Here is a 27172-nt window from a genome sequence, read left to right on the forward strand (position 1 = left end):
AAACAACTGACCATCCTTGCAACACCAATCTTTGGCTTTGCCCCCCTCCTCTCCCTTTTTTGACTCCATCCATCAACCACTGTGCATTGAGATCAGATTCAAAGAGGATAATGGTCAACATTCTATCACATAAGCAGTGACTGATTATAAGAACTTGAACATTGAACATAACTAACTTGAACATAACCATTAAACTTCTAGTAAATTAATATCAACCTATTAACAAAACTCCATAGATGTGTGAGGAATATTGGAAGTTAGTGATTCATGCGTGGACGACGTACGACGGTGTTTTATCGTAGAGGGGACGAGGACATGCTCGTGCGACCGGAAGAGAGGCCGCCCTCGTCCTGGCTGTCCACCATGTTGGCCCGCATGTCGCTCAGCGTTCGTACGAACTTCTGCCACTCGTCTGTCCGTGGTACTGCAATTTGCTGTGGTTAGAAAAAAGAGAGAGTAAATACAAGCGATCACAATGACATCACAGTGATGCAGTGGTAGGCAAAAAGCAGGTGGTAGGCAAAATATTGATTTACAAAAAAAGGGTAAATATATTAAAAACATTTCAGTAGTTTATTTGACATTTATCTATTGGTTCAGCATGAACATGTTGATACATGAATAGCGAGGGTTACCCAACTAGCCAATGGCTATTGCTAAGGGCTAACCCTGGGAGAAAATACAATCCATACGTAAGACACACAATATGTAGCCATGTAAAATGTCAGTGTTACAAAATTGTTCCTCCAAAGCATAACAATGCTCCATCTATTGCCAAAAGAGGTTTCCATAGTCTGCAGTTACACCCACCTCGCCAATGTCGTATATCCAGACTTTGCCGTCAGCGTCACCGCAGGCCACCTGGTGTCCGGACGAGTGCCAGCGAACGCGGTTAATGGCGGGCTGCATGTCAAGGGTCACACTGGCTGTGGGGACCTATAGGATAGATATACATAATTTAAAGAATACTGGTTATTTCATTCTTCTTGTTCACATGTTCATTAAACTTTAAGGCCCCAAAGAAGCTTTAAAAAAAGGGCATTTGTGCAGTAGGTTGCAACAACAAGCAATGCAATTTTCACTTTAACAATTTGTAATGTTATTACCTTTTGTGTGTCTACAAACAATATACCCGTGTGCTGATAGTGGACACAAACAGTGCTTTTATAGTAAAAGGAGAATAATCTGTATCTATATCTATCTATATATATATAGCCAGTTTAACCGCCCTTCGGCGTAACACACCAGCTTTCCAGGCACGCTACGCGAAAGCCGCTGGTTATATTACACCAAACGAACTGTCACATCTAAATTACGCATTATCCAAAGTAAATGCATGCGTTGTTTAAAGCTATCTAATGAGGATGCCAAAATAGATCACCTCTGAGTCGTTGTTGAGGTTCCAGACGTCCAGTCTCCCCATGCCGTCGCCCGTGGCGAACACGGCGGGATGGATGGGCGACCAGCGCGCGTCGTAAACATAGTCGCTGTTGTCTTCAAATGAGTACAGTGGTCGCTGATGCTGTGGGGACAAAGGAGAAAGACAAAAAAGGATATCTTTGTGAACATTGTAAACAAGATAAAGAACCAAACAGACTAGTTTGAAAGCTTTTACAATATGGAACAAGATAGAAGTTTCTAAAAAAAAATGACAAAATCTCCATTGATTTCTCTCGAACAGTTACAAGATTCCTTCTTAGTTCCAATCCCTATCCCAATTAAGATGATCTTAAAGACAATACTGGGACAGCGTCCACATGGAAAAGACTGTAATTTCACTCTTCAAGTCTCAAAGTCAACCCTCATATCTGTGGCCTCTAACACTTTCCAATATTGGACAAGCGAAATCGAGAGAGAAATCCTTCCGGTGTCCAGCAGTCCACCAGGACAAATTTGTGTCCCCAGGGCCAAGCTGAAACTACACCCCCTGCTGGCACAGGTGCAAATGTGACCGTAGCATAAGTCCCTGTCGAGCATAACAGCGAAGTGCGGTCAAGTGTCTGTAAGGATACCACTCACCTTGACGCTCCACAGTTTGACGGTCCAGTCGAAGGACGAGGTGAGGAAGAGGTGGGAGAAATCCACCTGTCCAGTGGCTGGGTGGCAGTCGATGCTGGTCACTGGACCCTGGTGCCCTTCGAAGATCTCGTTAATACCTGCTTTACTGTTGGAGGAATGTAGAACAGAGAATAATCATTAGATGGGTTAGGTGTGACAGGTCATTCAGTTTAATATAACAAGTTGCTGCAACGCAACATGCCTGTGAAGCTGGTGTGTTACGGCAAAGGGCGGTTATATGGATTATACAGATACAAAAAGCTTGCTCCAGGTGTCTCGGAAAACAATCCAGCTGGAATTGATGTTGTTTGAAATCTCAAGCACACTATGTATAGAATGTCTTCTTTCTCTAAATACACTTGCTTGAGTGCAACATTACATTCATTGCAGCAGCAAGAAATAAGGTGTGTAGAAAGCAATAAAAAGGGTTTGTAAAAAAACTGCTATATCATCCTGGTAAATTAGTTTAAGTTACCAGTTCCTTTAAGTAGTATGTCGTAACTTAAAAAAGTACAGTATATTGCTTCCCAAAGACATAACGTGCAACAAGTCTTCAAAGTTTGTTGAAGTCTGCATCCCCATGTCTATGACAGATATATGGTATGCATGCCTGCAGCGCCCCCTGTCCTCACCTGCCATGTCTGCAGCCCGTGTACACAGCCATCTCCTCGCTGCCCACCACAAAGTTGTTGACGTCGTTGGGTGGGAAGGACATGCAGGTCACAGCCACAGCCTTGGACTGCTTGTGCTGGAGCTCCATACTCTCCTGTATAGGAAAAATTCATATTTTGTAATTCAATTTATCTTCATGATAGCAAAATTTCACGTGGTAAAGAAAATTGACATTTTCACTGAACTTTAACTTCACGGTGGAGGCAAGTGATTTATAGAATGGACATGTGAAGGAATCATAAATAATAACAAAAGATTTTTTCACGCTGGTGAACTTCCAGAGGAAAAAAATAGTAGTAGTGATCCTTCTTTGTTTTTCTTAGTACTTCTAAGACCTAATCGACATAAGACAAAAGGATGTCAAGAAAACAAAGTTAAGCTTTTTAAAAAGACACCATGAGTATTCAAATATACATGAGGCATGTGTCATTCATTAAAAAGATGTGAGAACTACTGGGACAAATGTTCAAATGTTGACCTAGGATGGCTAACACCACTTCTACCTGTTGGGAGGACAACCTGTAAAGAGACTTTTACCTGGTATGAACTGAAACGTTAAAAAGTCTGCACAACTACACTTCATTCCACCTAAAGACTCCACAAGTCCTTGGTAGGTACTTACTCTGTCACAAGGGGACGGCTTGGTGAAAATAAAGAAAGAACTGACTGATACGAGTCGATGGCATGCAACATCAACAAAACAGCCCTGAACATCCATCAAGTGATTTCGTGTCCAGAGCTCTGAATAGAATATTTCCGCAGAGAATATCTACAAACTTTATCAAGGTTTCTAGTTAGCTATGTAGAGTATCATTGATTAACTTAGTAAAATCATCAGTATACTGCAAGACTAAATCATGATAATAATCCATAGGACTACTCCATTTAAAAGGTTATATAAGGGACTGCCAGAAGATTTCCAAAATGCTTTTTCCACAAGTTTTGATGAAGTGGAGAAATCCTGTAGTAATTGTGTCATATGACCCTGAGTGCAGACATAAATGGAAGAGTCCATTGTCGACTAACCTGCGGGTTGGACAGCATGTCCAGGCTCCAGGAGCACATCTTGCCGTCCGTGGACACCGTGATCAGGTTGTGAGCGTTCTGCGTCCCCACAACGTCTACGCAGTATACTGGATGCTGCGAATCACACACGACAGAAGCAAAATCATAAATAATGACGGTGAAATTTCTGTGACAGAGCAGTTGTAAATGTTCAGTTCTAGACACAGGAATAGTTTCATCAATTGGATAACAAACTTCTTTGTACACAGCCAGAGAGTTAATACCTAGGCACTGTTTCAGTGACCATCTGTCACCTTCCTCAGGGCAATACTGACTGCTTCTCCTTTGCACTGCAGCTACATGTATGTGTTGCTTCTGCAGTGTAAAGAATGCATTTCTATATACATGACTGAGAATAACAGATGCCCTTGTTGAATTAAGTAAGCGTTATGGTGAAAAAATCAACTCCTGTTATGAACCGTGATGAGGGGGGGATACAAACTCAGTCACGCTTGGGACCACATTCTTTACACTGCAGCAGCAACACCTAGCTGCAGTGGGAAGTAGAAGCAGTCAGTATTGCCCTGAGGAAGGTGAGAGATAGTCACGAAACATTGGCTAGGTATTACATTTGTAACTTTCTGGTTTAGTAGAAAGAACTTTGATACATTGATGAAGGTTAGACATCCAGGTAATAAGATACGCCAAAAAACAGTTACTCGAGGAACTGGATGATATTTTGAAATTTTTATCCAGTAGAAAGTTTAGTTTTAGAGTTTGATACATACAGTGTGGGCTGCCGCGCTGAGAGGGGTCCTCTGTACCGGAGTGCGCTTGTTACTGCGGTTGTCCCATAGCACGATCTGCCCCGAGTACGTCCCGCCGACCACGAGATTAGGGTGGAACTTGGCATAGGTGGCCGCCATCACAGGAGACTTCAGAAAAAAAGCAACACATCCAACTACTATCAAAGTTTATACTATGAGAACTGGAGTTTTGGGAGCAAGTTTGAACTGTAATTTCCAGCACAAAAATTGTAAATTGAGTTCAAACTTGTTCCAGACTGACTTTGACCGACACAGATGAATCATGAAGCTAAGATCTAGAGTTTATTTGCATATATACCACATATAACAATGGAAAACTATGTAGAACACACAAATCATAGAATGAATACATTCATGCACGTCTTCTCTTATAGTCTGCTGATGATACACGAAGGGTGGTTATACTGGCTATACAGATACAGATACAGAAATGGTGCAAATAGAGGATGAAAATATCAGAAATACACATGGAAGAATTTTACATGTGATTTAGCACGTAATATACCTGACAGTGGAAGATGTACTCTGGCGTAGTCTTTTTGAACTTCATGTTCCAGACAAGACAGACTCCATCAGGCTCGTTGGGTGACTCTTCATTGTTGTTGTAGGAGGCCACCAGTAACTCAGGGTACTGAAAAATGGAATGTCAACTTTTAGTACTTTCGGGAGATACGAAGAATCATCTAGTAAGTGTTTGACTGTACACTAGAACTATATAGTCTACCTGCTTTTGAGGTTAGCAACTAAGACAATAGACCAATTTGTAGCCCTGCCCACCTCCATCAAAACGTAAAAATTCAAAGTAAAAACATAGAATATACATGTAAATATTTGACAGACATACAGCTTCTCTCTCATTGGTCAAACTGCTAACTGATATGCTATCATTGGTTGAAGTGCTAACTGTGGTGTACAGTCAGAATCGGTCTATTGGGTATACCAGAATGTTGGAAAGAACAGGACAAATAGGAATCATTGGTTTATTGGTTTATTGAGAAAATCCATTAGTGATGTGCCATAATTATAAGACACAAATCATCATATTTTACATGTATCAAAGAACACAAAAGGGAAAAGAAGTGATCTTGAGGAACGAGCCTTCTTAAAGATGATGAAGACACAAAAGGGAAAAGGTGTGATCTTTAAGAAATAGTCTCCATAAGGGTGCTGAAGACAGTGTGTCAGTGCTGAGACTTACCTGTGCTGACCAGTCCAGGTACGTCACGGTACGGTAGCGTGACCAGCGCTCGTCGTTAAACTGTCGCTGGAGGGACATCTTTGCGCCTGCTTCAGGACTGTGGGTAGACACAGTGATGTTAACCTCCTGAGGGGGAATTACTCAGCAAATGTGTGCACTACTTATATTACAGTTACAGCAGAATTTGGCAAGATAGGGTTAAGGTTTTATCAATCATGAGATTTACCTCATTTGTAGATGTCATTTCAAGATGGCAACCCAGAACCTGAGATTCACACCAGCATGGACCCAACACTTCTCAATAAGTGTGGTGGGTTCTTTATCAAATCCCATCGAAGTGGCCATCCCTAACCAAAGCTAGGTGCTCATTTTCAGAGTCAAGTGAGGCAATAAAGTGCTCTTCCCAAGGGCACAATACAGGGGGTCTACCAAGGAATTGAACCCATAACCTATAGTCAACAACCCTAGCCAAAAAACACCTTGCCACCTAATAATCTACACATTCTTCTCTCCTGTATTTTCAAACATTGAAGTTTAAGTCTATGAGCTTGCTGGAAAGGTTTGAATCTCAGAACGTAAAACGGTGTTCTGGTATAAAGTAGAGTGGATTCATTCCTCAAGCTAACCAACATCTTTCATACCGCAGTCGTCCCTAAGTAAGACATTTAGAGCTGCATAGTTCCCGTTTAGAACCACGACCGGTTTCAATGTGTCAGCTTTTTCAAGTGTACAGACTAAATGACACAAATACATGAGGTTCTCACTTAGGTGTATACACCTTTCCAGTGCATACTGCCCCGGTAACATAATGACCTGATAAAATAGTATTCTACTAACCCCTCCCTTTCCTCTAAATCTTGCCCGCCGTAGTCGTAGAAGATGTCCATGTCCTCCGCCAGTGCGCGCTCCATGACGCGGGAAGTGTTGTTGATGAAGGTCTGGAAGTCGTCAGACAGTACGATCTGTTGTTTCTCCTCTTCTGTCAACTCTCGCGGTCTCTGAGCTGGAGATGGCATGCAGATATTTGTTTGTCAAATGTTATCACGTCTAGTCCATGTTAAGGTAAGGTTCAATAGTCTTTTTGAGGCCCTAGGGGCAATGGGTTGCTATTTACTGTCTTAAGCACGGTATTGGAAGGTGGAGCCCATCCCTTTCCTTCCACTGCCTCTTACATTTACCTCCCCAACTGAAGTCAGGGACCAATCTACAACTGGTTGGAGTGTCAAAAGTAATGTTAAGTGTCTTTCCCAAGGACATAATTAATAGCCAAGTATGCAAAGTACCAAAGCTGTGACCTTTTGATCCTGTTTGGTAGCCTAATCAATCTGACACCAATGCCACAGTTCAACATGTCCCCAGTGTAAAAAGGGCATATAAATTCAAACTGCCAGTGACAGTCACTACAGTGTCATATCACAAAGGACCAGGCTTTTAGCTAGCTACTAGTAAAAGTACTAAATACTACACTGTACTGTTTAGTTTGTACCTGTGTCAACAAACAAAAGTGAACACCTTCTACAACATTAACAATCCTAGCTAAAAGCCTGTAAAGGACACATAAGACACAAAGACATTTCAACTGTCAACAATATACAGCATTATTCATACCATCCATGATGTGTTAAACGGTAGACAGTAGTCATTTTTAGCATGCTACATGTACACTACGTTTAAGAAGGTTAGACATCCAGGCAAACAATATATAAACTTTAATAAAGACAAGTCAAACTCTATAACTGGATAAAAAGTTGGAGATTAATTCCGGACGTTTGGAGTGACATCCATCACTCTTCTTCAGCATCACTATAATGAACTGACAGAACAAATCAACACTAGTACTTCCTGTTGGAAAAACCGGTACACTATACCTTCTTCTTCTTTCTCCTCATCTTCCTTCTTGTCTGGGGGAGGTTCTTCCACCTCTGGGGGTGGCTCTATCTCCTCTTCCGATTCTGCCAATATTGGATGATAAAATCGTCATCATAAGTCATGCTACATAAGATGAAAACAACACTTTTAATTTTTTTGCCCTTGTTTTGTTTTGTAATATGAATTGGATGGAATTACATTAGAACTGCATGACAAATAAGATCATACTAGAAGTTGTGCATAGTTTTGATGATTTCATTAGCCTCAGTCTATAAGAAGGAAGATGTTTTCAACTTTGATTGCTGATGAAGACATTTGATTACAATAACAATAACTTTATTGCACAACAATTGTACAAGGTACAAAGTATGGCATTCACTGGTACATAGATAACATTCTATTAGGCTAATCGATCTATCTTATACAATATGGTGTAGTAGTATGGGATGACAATGGGATCTTACAATCATTGGAGGAGAGTTTCTAACGTCTAGACATTCTTTGATATATTTCCCATGTATGATGTATACCATGCAGGGGTTGTCACATGTCATTATGTACTTAAATTTGCTATTCAAGTCCATTGAGATAAATCCTGGTAAATCCGACGATAGCATTGAGTATAGTGAATTACGTATATGTTGTTCTTATATCAAACATAACACTTATAGTAGTACTGATAGGATAGTAATAGTAATGGCAGCATCATTTCTTCTTTCCTTAGTATTAATTCTAAAATTCTTTCAATCATTCAATCAATTAAACAACCAATCAGTCAATCAATCAATCAATCAAACTACATGCAAGCAACAATAACATATTCTTCCTAAAGATTTTATACGCTATTTCCGTACACAAAGTAAGGCGCTTGCCAACAAGCTTTTGATCAGCCCTCTGAATCTCTGATCCTTCTCAAGTTAAGCTGACCTATTGTTGACGTCACACTCCCCTTCAGGTCACATGCAACTTTAACTTAGGAAGGATCAGAGGACCGATCAAAAGCTTACAGGTAGGCGCTTTAATAAAATCTTTATCATACTATCAATTACCATCACAGATTATCTTTCATTTGAATGTAAGGACTATTGATTGGAAAGGAAAGGAAAGTTAAGTGATCTCGATCCAGTTTAGCTCACTAAAGAGCTATTCTTCCACTGGTCGTGACAGAGAAAACAGACGCTATGGACAGTATTTACAGGTTCATTGTACCGGGGAAATTCCCCTAGCTCTTTTCGACAAGCACAATGAACAGTGGACCGTATGCATGGCTTAACGTCCTGTCCTAAGGACTGCGACCCTTTCCGGTAGCATACCGGTATATGTCGGGTGAGCGACAACAGCCGGGATCGAACTTGCCGGTTCTAGTTCCAGACACACGATCGCTAACCATTGGACTATGCACACTAAGTAGTTGGGAACTTGATGATTGGGAACCATACATTACTCACCTTCTTTTTCCTGCACTTCGATGATGGTCTGTGTCTCCTTACTGTACGCAACCTTCTCTCGAGGCGGGATGTTGATCACGGAGGTGTCTGTCAGGCTCAGCTTCAGTGATTTTCTCGCCCTACACAAAACATCATACAAGAATTGGCTGTTAGATAAGAACTATACTAACAAATCTGACCAGGGATAGGGTCATGACCTGGTAATCTGCCGGAAGTGCGTGGTCGTCACTCTGATTTCTGGCCCCTATTGCTTGGTGATCATTTTAGCTGTGCATAGATTTTTTGTATCTCCTGAAAAGCCTGTGAGTTGTAGTATTTTTGGGCCTGGTGAAGTTGGTTCGCCATCGAAGGCTTGTTTGTATTAGTCCGTGCCAACGGTGATGCGTTTTTTTTCGCATGATGACCCAAATGGCATCGTTTTTAATGCATTTTCACCGAATTTGCGTCATCGGAGATTGAGAAAAAGTTATCACATGACTTTTTTATTTTTTTCATTTTTCAGAGACACCATTTTCTCAGCATATATGCCATGAGCCCAGGAAAACTCTTTTTTTCCGAGCAGGTTCGATCAAAAAGTGTAAAAAAATGATAATTTTCGGGTCCAAAACTTACATTTTACTATGGTTTCTACCCAAAAGAAACCAGCAAAAGAAAGCAGCAGAAAACCGCTTTTCGTCCATGTGATTACATTTTCCGTCCTACTTTTCTTGGCGGAATTGTAGCCCGTCGACCTGAGGGTGTCGGCCTACATACGAAATCGTAAAAATATCTGTCTTTCACAGAAACAGGTGACACAAACTGTAACTCTACGATGCCATAGGGTGTAACTGTGTTGCTAGTGTAGCAGGCCAGAATATACCCCAGGCCAGAATGTACCCCGGTTTATTCTGAGCAGGGGTACATTCTGCACTACTACACTGGGATACCTACAGTGTTGGTAGTGGTCGATCATCAGCACTTGGTTGTGCTTTCTTCTGTGTGACTCCTGGAGGTTCAGCAGCAACCATAGAGGGAACAGCAGCTGGAGAGGACAAGAACACATTGTGAGCAAACAAGCAACAAAACACAGCCATGTACATGTAGATAATCTTCTCTCATACATTGGGATGGGGCAGAACCACATACTGTAAATGCATTTAAGTTTGCATTTCGCGGGAGAAAATGACGTGTTCGCAGTGGTTTTAAGTTCACGTTTGATACAATAGTATAGCACTACAGTCATACATGTAGGTGGGAAAAGGTTAGTGAACATTTCTGTATTTACAGTATTGTACCACATAGCATACTGTAAATTTTAAAACGTCTGTAGTGGTTTTATGTTACTTCAAATATGCATTTCCAATGTATTTCTACTGTACTACAAAATTGTTTCAACTGTGAAATTCAAACACCATGAAAACTTATTTTCCCCTTTCACTGTAAAATTAGGTCCCTGCAAAAATAAATCAATTTGCAGTATCAGAACTATATTATAGTTGTATATATGGTCCCCCCATATGCATTGTTGACCTAAACACAAACCTTGAGCTCGCTTTTGTTCTTCTATGCCAATGTCCTTCAACAGTTGCTCTGTTTCAATCCGCTTCCGTTCGATTTCCGAAGGGTCTGGACCTTTCTTGCTTGCCTTTGCAGCTTCTTCTGCCTGCAGGTACAAAATAATGAATCAAATGACTTTCATGAGACAGCCATTCATACCACTCAGGATACAGTACTTACATCACACAAGGATTCCATAAAAAATTCAAAGGGAATCTTTGCTGCTATTTCATTACTGAAAATCACTTATTTGGCTTTCTATTTCAACTATTTTCATAAAATGATGCTACATACAGATTCAACAAGCATAAGAACTACTATGTCAAGAAAAGAGAAATAGATGCAAAAGAATTGCAATCAACTGCTCGAAGGTTATCTTTCCACCATCATTGTTACCATGGCATATGCATAATCAAGTCTAATAATTTATTGATGGGCCCCCTTAAACCATATTAGGTGAAGCATAGCAGTTCCAATAGATTAGATTATTTCTACCATAGAGAAAAGGGAATCATTTCAACTCAACAATGCTTTCTTGCAATTCGCAACTTTGCTAATTCATTTTTAAGATATCAATATAAGCTTTAACGGTACATTCGTTCATGGTTCGAAATACGCATGTGCAGTATAATGTTTCAAAGTGATTTTGACATATCACCCATAACTGGCATAAGTCATAACGTATCGCACCACACATGAGCACTTCAAAGTCAAACAGTGGACAAGCTTATATAAGCTTTACCTATTGGGTAAGTCACATGTCAAAGTCGTCTTACCTCTCTGCGTTTTCGCTCTTCCTCCTTCCTCTTCTTCTCCTCTCGGATCTGCGCAAGACGCGCCTTTTTCCGTTCTAGTTCAGCCTTACGATCTGCCATGCTGAAAAACAAAGTTTGCATTTGTGGGCTTGTGGCACTTTCTAACGACTATGAAACTTCAAACTCTGTATCAGTCCATCTGACATCATTCAATTAATTTAAGTCATCAGCGGGTCTAACTTGGTCTAACACAGATACGACATTCAGATTCCACACGATACTAGCATTTCAAGCAAGATAGATGTCAACAGTGCATTTACAATGTGAAAAATATGCCAAAGAATAATGAAATCTCTTCTTTTCCACTTGAGGCATGACATTTATTAAACTCATCATCAAAAGGCACTGAAGGTGTTAAAAACTATATAATTTTTTGCTACTGGTATGTGCTTGCCACTCCCAGTTGTAAACAACCATTTTTGTTCATAACTAGAAATTATGAATCTGCCAAGGGCTGTACAACTAGCATAGCTTCAAAAGGGAAGCGAAAAGTCTTTAGATCGTCAGTTGTCAAATTTATATGTAAACACTTAGACGCTTGCCATCGACTTGATCAAGGTATCAAGGTATGATCGGTGATGTCATAGCTTTTCTAATTTTGCCCCCCCCCCCTCTATATATGAGGGCGTATACTTTCTCCGAACACACGAGAAACAAATCGGTAAATTCCGACAAACATGAGAGACATGTGACGTTTTCTTACTTACCTTTTCTTGTGACAACTGCCAAGTGTTCAAATCAAAGACCGTTGGCGAGAAAAAGAGGATGAAAATTTCTACCTAGTTGTCAGACCGGAATCAAGATGGCGGTGGCTTAGGACTCTTCTACTTTACAACTTGGGTAAAACCAAAGGTTTTACAATCTCTCTAATTGGTCATATTCTTTTCCAAATATTCATACGAATTGGTAATTTTTATATGAAATATACATATTTTATTGCCTTTATCTATTTTCTAGCGGTGATATTCCTTTATTTGAAATTATGATGAGCTTCCCTACATATAGGTTTGGAATATTCTAAGTATGACCTCTGAACTTTAGTTAGTTGCGTAAAAAGCGTTCACTGTCCTCTACAAATTCTCCGCAATTTTACGCCTTTGTAGTTGGCTTTGTCGGTTCATTCTTCGTTGGATTCAGTGGAAAGGTCTTCTCTGAAGGGTAGGTAGACTTATGACGTTTAGAATTGTGCGAATTTGGTGGAAAACATTCAAGAATATCTCGACCCTCCCCTAGGCCTGCATATAAATTTATGTGTGTTGTTTCGAAGCTCCTGTAACGTTATATAAATTTGTGTGTGTGAATTGACCGAGGATTTTAAACCTCCTTACTTTAAGACCCTTTAACGTTAACTTATAGGTTATTTTTATTCCTGTATTTCTTTTCCTGAATGAAAGGGTGCCTTGATTTTCTTTAATACAGACTAGTGACTACTAATACTCAGTATTCGAAATCATGGCATGAATTATTATTTGATACAACAATACTAAACTGTAAACATGAGTATCTGCCAAAGTAGAATTCTATAGATCTCACACGGCCGAAAATCAACATCTGTACTTGGTCATGACTAAGAACTAACTTGGGTATTACCTGTAGCTGCACCTGAAAAGACCACTTCAGATATATACGACTCACCACTTGCTAATCTTGTTCACATTATGTCAGAGATCGGATCCACAACTCGCGATGTCGTCGGTCCGCCATGTGCGAGAGGTTCGAACCCTGTACCGGCAGATCCTCCGCCTTCACCGCCGTCTCCCCACACACTTCCGAGCCCTCGGGGATCAGTACGCCAAGGACGAGTTTCACAGACACAAGAAAGCCGGGGCAGCAGAAGTCCAGACTTTCATGACAGAATGGAAGGTACGTTTCCTAAAAATGCTTGTAAACTGCAAGGATCTGTCTCATTTTTGGCGTATTATAATTAGCATCACATTCTCATAGACGTAAAACACATCAGAATCCTTACGTCATCATCATTATCATTATTACCCCCATATGGCCCCATCAGGGGCAAAGTAGGGGGGAAGTTGAGGTCCAGGGCTAAGGCGGGCAGGCCATTATATTCCACTGGGGGATAGTACTGGGGAAATAGAGATTTATAACATCTGCTTGAAGATTAGAATAGTACACTTTGTTCCTAAGCTACAGAACTTGATGAAGTTTGTAGAGTGTGACTTTTCAACTTCAGAACTATACAAAGATGTTACAGGAGCAACTAGATAGCTACATGTACTTGTACATAGAAACATTTTTGGGAAACATTGAGGATATGTCTTTCCCATATGAACTGTTGCTGAACTTTCTTATCTTTTTGTTTTCCCAGAACTATGCAAAGATGTTACAGGAACAACTAGCTCAGGACTCTTCCCCTGTTGGTCAGGCTCTTCCCCCAGAAAAGGTCGAGAACTTAACAGACGAGCAGCTGGGACAATTGTTTGAGCTTCAACAGGAAACCACCAAGCCAATATCTGAGGAACTGCAAGATCTTATTGAAGATGACAAGAAGAGATAGCAGATGTACATGTTAGTCAAGGCAGTTGAATGGCATAGTGTACAGAAACCAGTCATCTTTTAAGTTAAAATTTAGTGTTGGTAGTAAAACTATACCTTCATGTGTTGTAGCTTCTTCATTTACCTGAATGAATCGAACTGAAGAAAAGATACATGCATTATTTTATCATAGCTTCCAGTCCCCCTTTTCTAACAGCATGACCTTTGCTTCCCTAAGGACTCTGGTTTAGGTTTGGTAGCCTATTTCTGGCTATGATGGTACTGTAAATGCAGCAATATTCGCGGTGGTTTTATGTCAGCGGTTTTCGCGGTAAGCTCTCCGACGTGAACTTAAAGCCACCGTCAAATTTATTACCTTCCTACCCCCTTGTCTACTATTGTCTCAAACGCAAACTTAAAACTACCACAAACACTCCATTTTCTCTCTACCGCAAAATTGAAGCCACGCAAACTTAAATGCATTTGCAGTATATTTTAAGGTCAGGAAGGAAGCTAGTATGTATATGTGTGGGTAGGGATAAGCAATACATTCAGGTCCATCCCTGGGGTATGTACTAGTAGATATGTTTACTAAGATGTTGTTGCAACTGAATGATCCTTCCATGACATGTGGCTTTGTGGAAAACTGGTTCATGTATTTCCTTCTAGGTCTGAAGAAAGATACGCCCAAAGTGCCAGCACCTGAGGGAAGGCAAAGCAGCACCAGGGACAGCCATGTCTGCATGGTTGGCCATGGGTACCTTTTGTTAGATTCTGTTGAAATTATGCAAAAAACCTCATGAAGAAAAGTGCTTGTTCCAGTTATTGTTTGTTTATTATTCAACATTGGTATCATGGAGAAAACTACCTTCACAAGTAGCCTTCCCAACATTTAACAATGGAATAAATCTGTTTATGATACTAGTATTGCTAGACTATATTGGAGTATATTATGGTGTAGCCTGGGTTTTCATCTGGGTCGTGTGGGTTGTGAATAATCATCACATGTCCCTATAGAAGACCAGATAGGAGTACATGATGATGTAGCCTGGGTTCTGTTGTGGGTTAGGGTCGCCACCGTTGTACCAGCCATAGTAACGGACGGTGTTGGGTTTGGTGAAGGACACCTGACTTGTCACATCTATCACCCATGGATTGATCTAGAAGGGGAAAGAGGAAAAGAAAAATCAACATATAGATGGATAATGATATACATGCATGTACATTGTATTCGTTTTCATTCAATTCAGGTAGTATCTCGCTCATAACAAATAGTCACATTTGTAAACTGATGACCTTCCGGGTAGTTTACAGAATTTTTTTTTGGGGGGGGGGGGCTCCTGGTTGATTTTAACTTGCCATTGGATTGGAAATGTCACTGCAGCATGACTGTTGACTGTAAAAGCCAGTGTTAACTGCAGAGCTAGCTCGGGGTCTAGATGTGTTACATGATCACCTCAAATGAAATGTGACTTGGGAATTGATGATGCAAATGTAACGGCTCAAACGTGAGAAAGAATAACGGACCTCCTGGCCGTCACACCACCCGTCCCGTCCGTACAGCCAGGTGCCGTGTTCGTTAGGAGTCACACCCTCAGGTACACGGTTGGCACATCCTAGAGGCGTTCCTATGGTTACGACATTAGAAAAGATATCATGAAAAAGATATCTTAAAGAAATTTGTAAATAATCGCACAACATTTTTAGCCTGAGTACCAACCTCCGTAGTGACCGCTGGCTTTAGCAAGCGAATTCTTTTGAGTCAGCGGTCACTACGGAGGTTGGTACTCAGGCTACAACATTTTGGACGTATTTTGTCATTTTCATGTCAAACCATTGAAAAACAAGTCCATACTACATTTGTACAAGCTTTTCGTTTTGATAGTTGTGCACTGCTGGTGGTAGTTTCTGCGCATGCGAGGTTCTAATTTACAAAGGAATTCCAACATTTAACAAACATTTTCATACCAGCTATCTTAAAGACCCTGATGTTGGTGTGATTGTTGACGACAAAGTGATGTGACGTCACACAGAACTCCCCACACCCGTTTTCGTCACTTCCATGTCCGGTGATGACTGACACAACTTTCACCTATGAAACATGATGTTGCACATGCTCAGCGCTAATGTGTATACAATAGTTAGGATTGTTAGTTTGATTTATACTTAAAGTTGCCCGGATCCTTGTTGCTAGTGTCAACATTGATTGCCATCATGTACCTTTTCTTGGATAAATGAATGGAAGTAGCCCGTGCTACCATGAAATACAGGAAACAAAATACTAATGCCCAAAAGAGGACTATTTCAAAGCATTCCCAGAAAGTTGTCTGTTAATACTACAAGCCTCACTCATTAAAGCAAAAGCCATTTGGGACCCCCATTAAAAAACACAGACAAGGACGACGTACGTACAGAGAACAATTAACCCATTTTACATCAGGGTGAGAAAATTTGTTTCTAGTTGTATTTGCCTTTAGAGGTTTCAGTATTTTACCTGTGTGGCTCCCTTTGGAACGATGAACTGTTCTGGCTTGTACTGTGCGTTGTACGTCTTGTTGAACGTTCCTCCACGGAACAGGGGAATGATGGAGAAGGGCTGTGTATTGGCGCTATTGTGACCTACAAGAAACAAAAATCAGTAGTTCTATTATATACAAATCTACATTATATAGTAACAAGAAAGGCATTGGTCCTAAAATCTACTTGTGCACTAATGATAACTATCGTGTATGAAGGTGCCTTTCATACACGATAGTTATTATTAGTGCAAAGTAAGCTTATTTTAGGTTGTCTGGATAACCGAAAACTAATCAATTTTAAAGCTATGAATGTCAATACTACATAAGCTTATTTTATTACATCCAGCAATATAATGTAAATGCCTTTACAGGAAACAAAAAAACATAACCATTTGCTACTAAATGTTGGGGTTAAAACGAAACTACACTCACTTTAGCCTACACTACAAAATTACACGACAAAACATAATTGGAGATGCAGGGTATCGATCCCCGTACCTCTCGCATGCTAAGCGAGCGCTCTACCATCTGAGCTACATCCCCTTATCTACCAAGCGAGGCGAAAATAAACCGCTCATTCCAGTTGTTCCGTCATTGTTTGATTATGGCCATTGGTGTTGACATACGATAGTTTACCCAAGGTCGCATTACAGAGGCTGGTTGCTTTTAATAGATATCCGAGTCGGGGTGATTCCATTCTTGGAGAATGCACGGGGGAGCCGCAAGAGGAATTCGGTTAATGATTATTGGTGGTTAATAAATGTTACACTTGTTGACATTTGGTAAACTAACATTAAAACGAGATATGGAGAGAAGGGCAGAGAACCCTTTATAGTACTGTAATGTTGTGAGACAGGTTTTATACGATTGACCACTTGAATAAAATACCCGAAAGTTTCAAAGGCGAGCGAAAAATGTTCCGACTTAGAGCTCAACAAAAAATGAATGATAGCTGTTTGATCGAGATTTAAAAAAATACCTTCAAGTTAACTTTCCATGCAGAATGATTTCAAAAGTTTCAAACATCGTACGAAATACGACAACTATTAGTTATAACTTGGTAAGCTCTATGACATCACAAAGAAAAGATTTGCAACAATCAGAAATGATGACAAAATCGTGATTTGAAATGCGAGGTAAATTAAAGGGACCAAAAAGATAGATAAAACGACAAAAACTATTGGAGATGCAGGGTATCGATCCCCGTACCTCTCGCATGCTAAGCGAGCGCTCTACCATCTGAGCTACATCCCCTTGTCTACTTGAGCAATGAAAATAGACATGTCATTGCAGCTGAATGTCTATATTTGTATCTTTACAAAAAGTTAAACGTTAAGCAAAATATTTTAGCCTGATGATTTTGAAAAAAAGGCTGTGATTCGAATTCCACTGAAATGTAGTATTTTGGATGAAGACAATAATTCTTTGAATATTTGGGATAATGACAATGGTACTTTGAATATCTAGAATAATGACAATGAGTTTTTTTAGATAGCTTTGAGTTTCATAAAGACAATTACTCTTCAAATAATTGGGATTAAGACATGATGAGTACATCTCACCTTGTTTCCCCATGAGCCCGCTGAAGCGCACGTTGAGACTGGGAACCCACGGCATGGCCCAGGGCACAGTCTTCATGGTGAAGGTGCAGACGTTAGACGTGAAGAGCGGGAGCAGTGGAGTGATCGGTGTTAGCCATCTCCCGATGCGCCTAGCAGGAAACCCATGATAAACAGAAGACATTATCAATACATAGGAAACATCTACACACAAGATATGAACAAAACATAGGAGACACCTATACACAAGATATGAACAATACATAGGAAACACCTATACACAAGATATGAACAATACATAGGAAACACCTATACACAAGATATGAACAATACATAGGAAACACCTATACACAAGATATGAACAATACATAGGAAACACCAATACACAAGATATGAACAATACCTGGGAAATACTTACATGCAAGGCATGAGCAAAACATAGGACACATATACATAAGACATCGACACTACATAGAGAAATTGTTTAAACACAAAACATGACCAACGCATAGAAAAATAGCCGGGTACATTGTCCAGTCACGAACTGGGATAAGGGGCGATACAACTCATGTTTGGGACCGCATTCTTCCCATTGCAACGCCCCATAGCAGTGGGAAATAGAACAAGTCAGAGCTGCCCTGAGAAAGGTAGCAAAATGGCTATCAAAACGTTGGCATGGGATTCTTAGTGGTTGTATAGAAGGAACCTTGATAGTTATACCCACTGATATGAGGATAGTTTTGATGCCGTACATCTGTGTATTTTCAAACGACGTTCACGGCGCCCCGCTACGGAGTTTGCGTTTATTATGTTACAAGCAGTGTAGCATAGGAAGTTGTAGATTGATTTCCCTACATCAAGTGTCTTTTTCCGCACCTTCTAAATGACGTGATCCAGCGGCCCAGTTCCATGCCACAGAGCGGATGTCCGTCGTCACAGCACACGTACAGCTGGATGGTGTGGTCCCAGTGTGGGCATGGGTCGTCTCTCGTTCCCGGACAGGACAGCGACATGTCCAGCTCAACGTTGGAGTACTCCAACATTTCTGACCAATGAAAAGTCGCGCAGATGTTTTGTGGGCTGAAACAACTGTACCAAGTGTTTGGTAGCTGTACGATATAGTGTAGCCTGGAGTCCAGCTTTGTTAGCTTTGGACCAAAGCTAACAAGGCTGGACCTTAGGCTAGATATGCTGCGCTTTGCAATATGAACGTTTGACGGCTAGATTCAGAGGTGGCGTACAGGACATAGCCTAATCTTCAACAGATGTTTGACTTGACAATTGTAAAGTTTTCTGACATGAGATAGAGGACTACTATGAACCCCGGTTTGCCAGAAACTGTAAACGATTGTTCACCCCAACATTTGCTTGGAGATTAGACATAGCCCAAAGCTTAACCCTTGTCAAAAAGCGAACCCGATATTTAGAGTAAATATTTTGGGAAGCCCCAAATTGTGAAACAAACATCATCAAACCCCATACTACACTTCCACTAACCCCACACCTCATACTAATCCCCAATCCGTGTTGATTCAATTGATATACATTATTACTGCAACAATTTGCTAACATAGTTGCATTCCTTATGTTCCATCTTAGTATGTCAATGTTTCAAATTATAAGCAGTAGTTGTGTTACCGCTTGGACTGAGAACTACAAAGGCAATTTTAGACACGTACCTTTAACTGACGGAAGCTTGACAGTGGCCACCACGCCCTTCTCTCCCTGCATGACGGTGCGGTTAAAGACGTTGATGACCTTAGCTTCACTTGAAAGGTTGTGGTACAGGTCCGTCTTGTAGTTAAACCTTTTGAATTTGAAAAACAAATGTCAATTCAAAAGTGCTTACATTAGTATGCGTACATATGTTAATGGTGATTAGTATCATAGAACACGTACAATGTGAAACGTCAAGTACTATTACTATGTAGCAGTTTTAGTTATCGGAAAATGTTCATTAACGCAAACAAACGTATATGGTGTGTACCCATAGTACAGGGCAATACATTAGCCTGGAAACAAGTCCCCCTGCAAATCTGATACTTGACAGCTTTGCACAAATCTAGTGCACAAATGAACAGTTCTAAAAACCTCATCTCCAAGCAGGTCTATCGGTGGCAAAGACAGTATCAAAAGGGCAAAAGCAGTAAAACTTATTTTGCCCTTTTGATACTGTCTTTGCCACCGACTGATCTACTTGAAGATTTAAAAAAAAACGAAACCCTTGCTTTTCAACGGCTATACGGCTAGATAAACACACGTACCATTGGGCCTGCCATGTGAAGAAGAGGAATGACGGGTAGAGGAGCCAGCCTATCTCGGCCAGTTTGCCCTGGGTGTCGATGGCGAAGTAAAAGTTGTCCGACGGAGTCGTCTGAAACGTCACATTGACGGCGCCGTTTCTGTAGCAAAACAAAAAGAAAATACGTAAAAGATACTTAGTCTAATATGTAGTCTTCTTTACAGCCTCCTTGTGCTTTTATACAATTACAACAGCTTGCTAAAAGTAACAGTGATACACATTAAGATACAAAAACTAAAGTCCAAGTTCTTTGGTGGATCCTAACTCCTATGATATAACAAGTGACCGATATCTTACTTGAGGGCGTCCTGTATGTTGACATCCCAGTGCACCATGGTTGCCCGGATCATGAGGGGGTTGCCGCACTCCCACGGGGTATAACGTACGTCACGGGATGGCCAGACACACTCGGTGGTCGCAGAGATCTATCAGCCGCAACGCGCAGACACATTCGACGCGCCGCGGAAAAATCAGCCGTCCGCGCGGACCTATCAGCCGCAACGCGCAGACAAATTCGACGCCGCGCGGACCTATCAGCCGCTCGCGCGGAAAATTCAGCCGTGGGACAGCGCCATCAGGTGTCTCACTACTGCCTTCAGAGAGCGCTGGAAAGGCCGCGCCAAGGTAGGTCCTCCACAATTTCCTTCTCTAGCGTCATATAGAGACATGGACTGGTAATCTAACTAGGCCTATCAGGTGCAACACTATCTTAGGGTCATCTGGAGCCAGAAATAATCGGCAGGTCTTCAAATTTAGTCCAGATATAGGGAGAACAGTTCTAAATCGGTGACACGCCACATCGAAGTAATCAAGGTAAACAGTGGCCAATGCCGTATTTTGGGCCGTTAGAAGCAAAGGCATCGGTGGTTTTGACGTCTTTTAGTGTGATTGGGTGTCCAGAACAACGTAACATACTCTGGAATTGATATAATATGCCCACAGAGCGAAAATATGTGGTAGAAGTGATACCGCTATATAACGCCCCCCTCCCCATTTTCTAGTAACGTTACGGCCCATATCTTATACATGTAGTAGTATAGTAAGCATTAACAGGCAAGTGTTTTTGTCGCCTCGATTGATTTTGGCGATATGCGGGGAATACCTTCTGTCACTTTAAGGGATTATCCTCATCTAGATGATTCAACGAACATCTCATACGTTTCTCACAAGATTGTTTATTATATTGCAAGTATAACTGTTACCCAGGTATAATGTGTCACTGCAAGTAATCAACCCTGACATTTTTCAGAAATGACTCGTCGATTCAGGTTGACACTATATCCGCGGAAAAGGTGTGGAAACAAAGCAACGGGCACCTGGAAAGCAAACACAGATTGCAAAGTTGAAGATGTATGGGTAACAGAAGTTAACATTGGCATTGATGACAGCACTGCGGCAGGTCCCAGGCAGAAAGAAACACAACTCTCCTGGTCAACTCCTACTCGAGCTAGCGTCAGGGACACTTTTTCTGGACTGTAGGCTTCTCTCCCTTTATACGAAAGGCACTAAGCAACGGAAATCATACAATGTACAACTGGAATATTCAAATAACTCCATATTTGCCGTAGAAATCTATATTCATAGAGATATGTATTGAGTAGATTATTCATCAATTTTGGTACTTTGCAGTGTGTTTGAAATAGCACATGATATTAGACGAAGACTATACTTTGTCAGGTTGTTATATTTACAGATTTAAGTAATGGACCATCTCAGCGTTGCATCATTGTACTGACCATCTGTATTTCCTGAAATGTTAATCCAAAAATGACACACAAAATATAGGTATATATAACTAAATCTATTCTTGCTGTTTACAAAATATATATTTGCTGAATTGCAATACCATGTTCTTGATCTTGTTATACATCACTTGGCAAATGACTATGTTGTAATCATATTGCATTGTAGCTTGATTTATTGCTATAGATTACAAATGAAAGTATTCTGATCGTTTATAAATATTGACTCTTGAAAAAAGAAGAACAAAGTCAAAACCAGTCAAATACAGAGTCTCGGCGCCGTGATTTTCCCAACACTACAGATGAAAATATGGCACTGTACAGGTGCATTATACATGAGGTATACCTTCTTGTGAAACAACAAATGTAATTATATGATCCAGAATTCGTGCATGATTACACACAAGTTCTTCCTTTTTATGAAACCTGTGTTCATACTTGTAACACTGACAAACGTCTTTACTCTGGGATTGTCATGGGTTCTGTGATAATGTTTCAGGACTTCTTATATTATGACTTAAAGGACTTTCCACATTTGTCACAAAAATCCCAATCTGAGTGCACTATCATGTGCTTCTTCACTTAAACTCTTTCTGACAAACTGGGCACTCCTTGGGTGATTCAACTAAGTGATCCTGAAAGTCTCTAGCATAAATAAAGTCTTTATTGCACAACCCACACTAAATTGCTGGTCCTTTATCAGCCCCATGGCAGCGACGCTTGTGTTCAGCTAGTGAACCGCTGTTCGCTTAGCACTTGCCATGTGTACACAGACTGCACTGTAGTCCTGCGTGTGGGGGAGGAGACATCCTTTTCTACATCTTCAGCTGCCACAACCACACCAGGTAGGTCATCGGACTCGTTGGACTCTTCCAAAGACACTGAACCCTCACTGGATCCACTGGTGCTGGTGTTTGAACGGGATCCACTGGTGCTGTTACTTGGAGACCAGGTACCCTGTCCTTCCCCAAGGCATGGCTTGTCAGGTGGTTCTACATCTCCCTCCTGGAGGCTAGACTTGTAGGGTGGAACAGGTGGTTTTACATTTGTGGTCACATGCACAAACCTGTCCTACTCATCAAACTCCATGGCTGAAATGCAAATTCCAAAAATGAATGACTTTGTCTGGATAAACATTGATGACTATGCATCTTCATTTAAATGACCACAACAATATCGCTTCTCATGGCTTCAATACTGCTATAAGATATATTAACATCGTTCTACACGTGATGGTTCGTACTGAAGGATGGGGGAGGGGGGCGTTATATAGCGGTATCACTTCTACCACATATTTTCGCTCTGTGGGCATATTATATCAATTCCAGAGTATGTTACGTTGTTCTGGACACCCAATCACACTAAAAGACGTCAAAACCACCGATGCCTTTGCTTCTAACGGCCCAAAATACGGCATTGGCCACTGTTTACCTTGATTACTTCGATGTGGCGTGTCACCGATTTAGAACTGTTCTCCCTATATCTGGACTAAATTTGAAGACCTGCCGATTATTTCTGGCTCCAGATGACCCTAAGATAGTGTTGCACCTGATAGGCCTAGTTAGATTACCAGTCCATGTCTCTATATGACGCTAGAGAAGGAAATTGTGGAGGACCTACCTTGGCGCGGCCTTTCCAGCGCTCTCTGAAGGCAGTAGTGAGACACCTGATGGCGCTGTCCCACGGCTGAATTTTCCGCGCGAGCGGCAGATAGGTCCGCGCGGCGTCGAATTTGTCTGCGCGTTGCGGCTGATAGGTCCGCGCGGACGGCTGATTTTTCCGCGGCGCGTCGAATGTGTCTGCGCGTTGCGGCTGATAGATCTCTGCGACCACCGAGTGTGTCTGGCCATCCCGTGACGTACGTTATACCCCGTGACTCCTCCCCCTCACAGTTCATGTCCTGAAGGGGGGTCCCGGGCGGGGCGTACACTATCACACCAAGCGCCTTCGAATTCACCATGTTACGGACCTACAAAAGATATTGGGCAGCGAAAAAAAAACGGTCAAGGTTATTCATTTTTCCAAGTTTAATGTTGTCTATGAAATAACGTTAACATGCAATATATACCATTCTAAAGTCACTCAGTCATTATAAGTCAAGTCATTATAAGTTATTCTTCCGCATGCGCTACGTCTTAATCTTTCCATCTTGATAAGTGATCATTCTTTATTTCATTTTTTTTAACGTAGACAAACCTTAGTGAAGAATGAACAGTTGCCCGCAGCAGACACCCATGCGATGGAGTTCTCAACTGCAGGTGCGCCTGCGCAGCCGTTTCCACCATCCGCAAGTCTCGTGGAGGACTCTGGGAAGGATCCCATCAGCCAATCATAGCGCGCGTCCAGTCGTTTGAGGATGAGAGGCATCGGAGACACTGTGAGGAAAAAATGGTGGATGAAGCTTGTTAAATGGTTAAAGTCATTTCTTTATGTAATCAAACGCAACGCAAGTTTATTTTCAAGCTAACCACAACTAACTGCGTTAGTTGGATGATTGCCACATATGTTCTTGCTGTTGCTAAAAGTCATTTTCACCAGTTGCTCGTAAAAAAATAAAGTTGGAGGGAGATGCGAAACTTGGTAGGTTCGAGACGCTTTTATATCAGCTAGCACAACCGTACTAGTTAGTTAATAACATAAAAGAATTTGCTACAAAAATAATGACAATGAAAGCTAATTACCTTAGCTTGAAAGTTCATCTGTGTTGGTATAAATCGTTCTGAATCTAGTTTTAACTGTAATGTAATGTACAACACAAAAAGTAGACTTACTCAATTTTCGACTGTACAACACCAGCCTTTGTCAAGTACTAGTATTGAGCAATTCACCACTGATCATGAGATGACGTCACGTTATGCACATAGTACACGTGACTCGGTCAGCAGTGGATCATAAGTTGCTCATTCCTTGACAAAGACTGGTGCTGTACAGTTGAAAATTGGGTAAGTCCAATTTTTGTGCTGGAAATTACAGTTAGAACTTGTTACAGAAAGCTCATTACCTGAAGATACGAACTGAACCTGCGGCAGGCCACATCCGTGGTCCTCGCAGCTCCATCTGTTCATGAGAGCAGGCATCCAGTTCCCCAGCTGGTGTACCGGAGTCACAACGTAGTGTAGGCGGGACATCAGGGCCTTCTTCTCGCCGTCAGGTCTGGAGAAAAGTGCGGTCAAATGTTTACATTGCAGAGAGCGGTTTGTTCAAAGTGTCTCTTATACTTTGGATACTTGGGATACTTTATTTCCTCCATTAGCTATCATACCAGTAACAAGTAAGTAGCTTATCTTCCTGTAGTACAGAAACAACATACAACTGACATAGTACATAAAAATTGTTACTATTTACATACTACATTAGAATTGACTAGCTTATATACATGTGTCTTATGATCTCCTGCCAAAACGTGCTTAGAACAAGAAAAGTATTTACTGGAGATGCAGGGTATCGATCCCCGTACCTCTCGCATGCTAAGCGAGCGCTCTACCATCTGAGCTACATCCCCTGTTGGTGTCGATATTGAGTTGTTTAGTGATCTATTGGATGATGCATCATGGTTCTTCTTAAAGTTGACCGTTGACATGTATCAATTTGTACGCAAGTGTTATAAACATGGAGAGATCATCGTGACAGTCAGCACCTACGACTATTGAATTAATAGACGTTAAAAAAAGAGTAAGAGTAAAATATGAAATTGCTGGAGATGCAGGGTATCGATCCCCGTACCTCTCGCATGCTAAGCGAGCGCTCTACCATCTGAGCTACATCCCCTGTTAGTCTGTATGAAGAATTGTTCAGTGATCTGTTAGATAATGTATTGTGGTTCTTGAGGTTGAACCTGTATCAATTTGTCACCAAGAGTGAAAAATAAATACGTGACAGATCACCGTGAAGCTCAGCGTTAAACAAGGACAACATACAACAACATACTTTGTCAATGGCCATAGTCGTAGGCAAAACGCATCTATCATATCCTTTCTTTTCTTATCTACTTTAAAAACTTAAAGCAACCAAAGCAATATTAGGGCCCAAAAAATGGAAATTAAAAAATTGCTGAAATGGTAGGTAGCGACATTTGTTACCATTGTTTAGCACATTTGCGTAATAACTTCATACTTTTAGGATTTTAAAACCGCGCAAAATCGTGCCGTACGATTATTCCCTTGAGTTCCGCGAGCCTACAAAAACTCCGGCCGCGATTTTCAGGGAGTTCTCACATAGTGTTGTTATTGTGTATAGTGTTGTTTGAACTAATAATGTATAGAAATGACTGAATAAAAAGACTTTCAAAATCTGATTTTTCGAACCCTGATAATGCTTGGGTTTTCTTTAATGTTACTTCACTTCCCTACCTGGTACTCAGCTGAGCGGCTGCCTCCATAAGACCCTTCATCCAGCGCGCGTCTTCATAGGCGTTCTCGGACCTCGTCATGAAGACGTAGTGCGTGTTGTTGGGCGTCCTGTCAACCAGCGACACCCGCGACGCGTTGGACGTCCACAGGCACTCCAGGAACCCCGAGTGGCTGTTGTAGCCGTGGAAGATGACGGGGTAACCCTTCAGATCATCGTCGGTGAGGATGCCGTTCAGAGTCCAGAGCTTGAACGGCGGGGCCGGGCGCTCCGGCTCGAGATCAGCCGCCGTCCATGACGCGGCCTCCTGGCGACCTTTGGACGGCAGCACGTCGTTCGAATCATCGGGACCTCCGCTACTCTCTTCTAGCCATGTTTTCCCTGCCCTGGTCTCATCTTCCAGGGCATTCGAGACCAAGACTCTGGCTACATTATCATGACCGAACGCCTGGGAACTCGTGAATAACAGAATGGCCAGAACAGAAGCTGTTGTTGCCATCATTGCGCACACCTTTTGTAACATGTACACTGCCTCACGGCTTCGTCCAAAGATTATAGAATAGGCAGTAAACAACCCAGCTTGGTCCACTTAAACTTTGCTCCCGATGATAAGAACCATGCATTGTTCTGGATGTTATACGTGTTGATCTAAAAACAAATATTTATCTCAAAGGCAATAGGCCATGTAATTGGGTGTCTAAAAATGTAATTGCTATGTTTTTATATGTCTTTTCCATCATTTTTGTTAAATTAATTATCAGCCAGCTATATAATAAATAAGT

The 27172-nt window shown here is 41.3% G+C and overlaps 3 protein-coding genes, 2 long non-coding RNA genes and 4 other non-coding genes across 10 annotated transcripts; 2 read left to right on the forward strand and 7 right to left on the reverse strand.

Moving 5' to 3' along the window:
* Nucleotides 1–97: 97 nt before the first annotated feature.
* LOC136444348 (cytoplasmic dynein 1 intermediate chain 2-like) lies at nt 98–12269 on the reverse strand. The gene is made up of 16 exons (XM_066441858.1): nt 12136–12269; nt 11390–11489; nt 10599–10719; nt 10008–10098; nt 9078–9196; nt 7629–7712; nt 6598–6763; nt 5761–5857; nt 5068–5193; nt 4524–4670; nt 3757–3870; nt 2691–2824; nt 2020–2164; nt 1382–1522; nt 811–936; nt 98–434 (listed from the first exon to the last, which is right to left on the reverse strand). The coding sequence occupies exons 2-16, from the start codon at nt 11486–11488 to the stop codon at nt 294–296; spliced, it is 1851 nt and encodes a 616-aa protein (XP_066297955.1). The 5' UTR covers nt 11489; nt 12136–12269; the 3' UTR covers nt 98–293.
* Nucleotides 12270–12440: 171 nt separating this feature from the next.
* Nucleotides 12441–14848, forward strand: LOC136444354 (succinate dehydrogenase assembly factor 3, mitochondrial-like). The gene is made up of 3 exons (XM_066441866.1): nt 12441–12586; nt 13094–13291; nt 13755–14848. The coding sequence occupies exons 2-3, from the start codon at nt 13115–13117 to the stop codon at nt 13941–13943; spliced, it is 366 nt and encodes a 121-aa protein (XP_066297963.1). The 5' UTR covers nt 12441–12586; nt 13094–13114; the 3' UTR covers nt 13944–14848.
* LOC136444347 (uncharacterized) lies at nt 14734–27072 on the reverse strand. Of its 2 annotated transcripts, XM_066441857.1 has the most exons (13): nt 26393–27059; nt 25045–25196; nt 24240–24418; nt 23919–24012; nt 20599–20665; nt 20264–20401; nt 19679–19806; nt 18876–19044; nt 18003–18151; nt 16416–16540; nt 15890–16013; nt 15449–15549; nt 14734–15081 (listed from the first exon to the last, which is right to left on the reverse strand). In XM_066441857.1, the coding sequence occupies exons 1-13, from the start codon at nt 26911–26913 to the stop codon at nt 14923–14925; spliced, it is 2106 nt and encodes a 701-aa protein (XP_066297954.1). In that variant the 5' UTR covers nt 26914–27059; the 3' UTR covers nt 14734–14922. The 2 variants fall into 2 exon arrangements, 1 of the variants encoding a protein (XP_066297954.1); XR_010757248.1 differs by lacking the exon at nt 15890–16013 and having other exon boundaries at nt 14967–15081; nt 26393–27072.
* Trnaa-agc (transfer RNA alanine (anticodon AGC)) lies at nt 16911–16983 on the reverse strand. The gene has a single exon. It is a non-coding gene; the product is annotated as a tRNA-Ala (tRNA).
* Nucleotides 17622–17694, reverse strand: Trnaa-agc (transfer RNA alanine (anticodon AGC)). Its single transcript has one exon. It is a non-coding gene; the product is annotated as a tRNA-Ala (tRNA).
* LOC136444355 (uncharacterized) lies at nt 20673–22307 on the forward strand. The gene is made up of 2 exons (XR_010757249.1): nt 20673–20925; nt 21551–22307. It is a non-coding gene; the product is annotated as an uncharacterized lncRNA (long non-coding RNA).
* Nucleotides 22088–23912, reverse strand: LOC136444356 (uncharacterized). Its single transcript, XR_010757250.1, has 2 exons — nt 23664–23912; nt 22088–23134 (listed from the first exon to the last, which is right to left on the reverse strand). It is a non-coding gene; the product is annotated as an uncharacterized lncRNA (long non-coding RNA).
* On the reverse strand, nt 25473–25545 carry Trnaa-agc (transfer RNA alanine (anticodon AGC)). The gene has a single exon. It is a non-coding gene; the product is annotated as a tRNA-Ala (tRNA).
* Nucleotides 25739–25811, reverse strand: Trnaa-agc (transfer RNA alanine (anticodon AGC)). Its single transcript has one exon. It is a non-coding gene; the product is annotated as a tRNA-Ala (tRNA).
* Nucleotides 27073–27172: the final 100 nt, after the last annotated feature.

The sequence above is a fragment of the Branchiostoma lanceolatum genome, chromosome 11, assembly GCF_035083965.1.
Source record: "Branchiostoma lanceolatum isolate klBraLanc5 chromosome 11, klBraLanc5.hap2, whole genome shotgun sequence".
Lineage (NCBI taxonomy): Eukaryota > Metazoa > Chordata > Leptocardii > Amphioxiformes > Branchiostomatidae > Branchiostoma > Branchiostoma lanceolatum.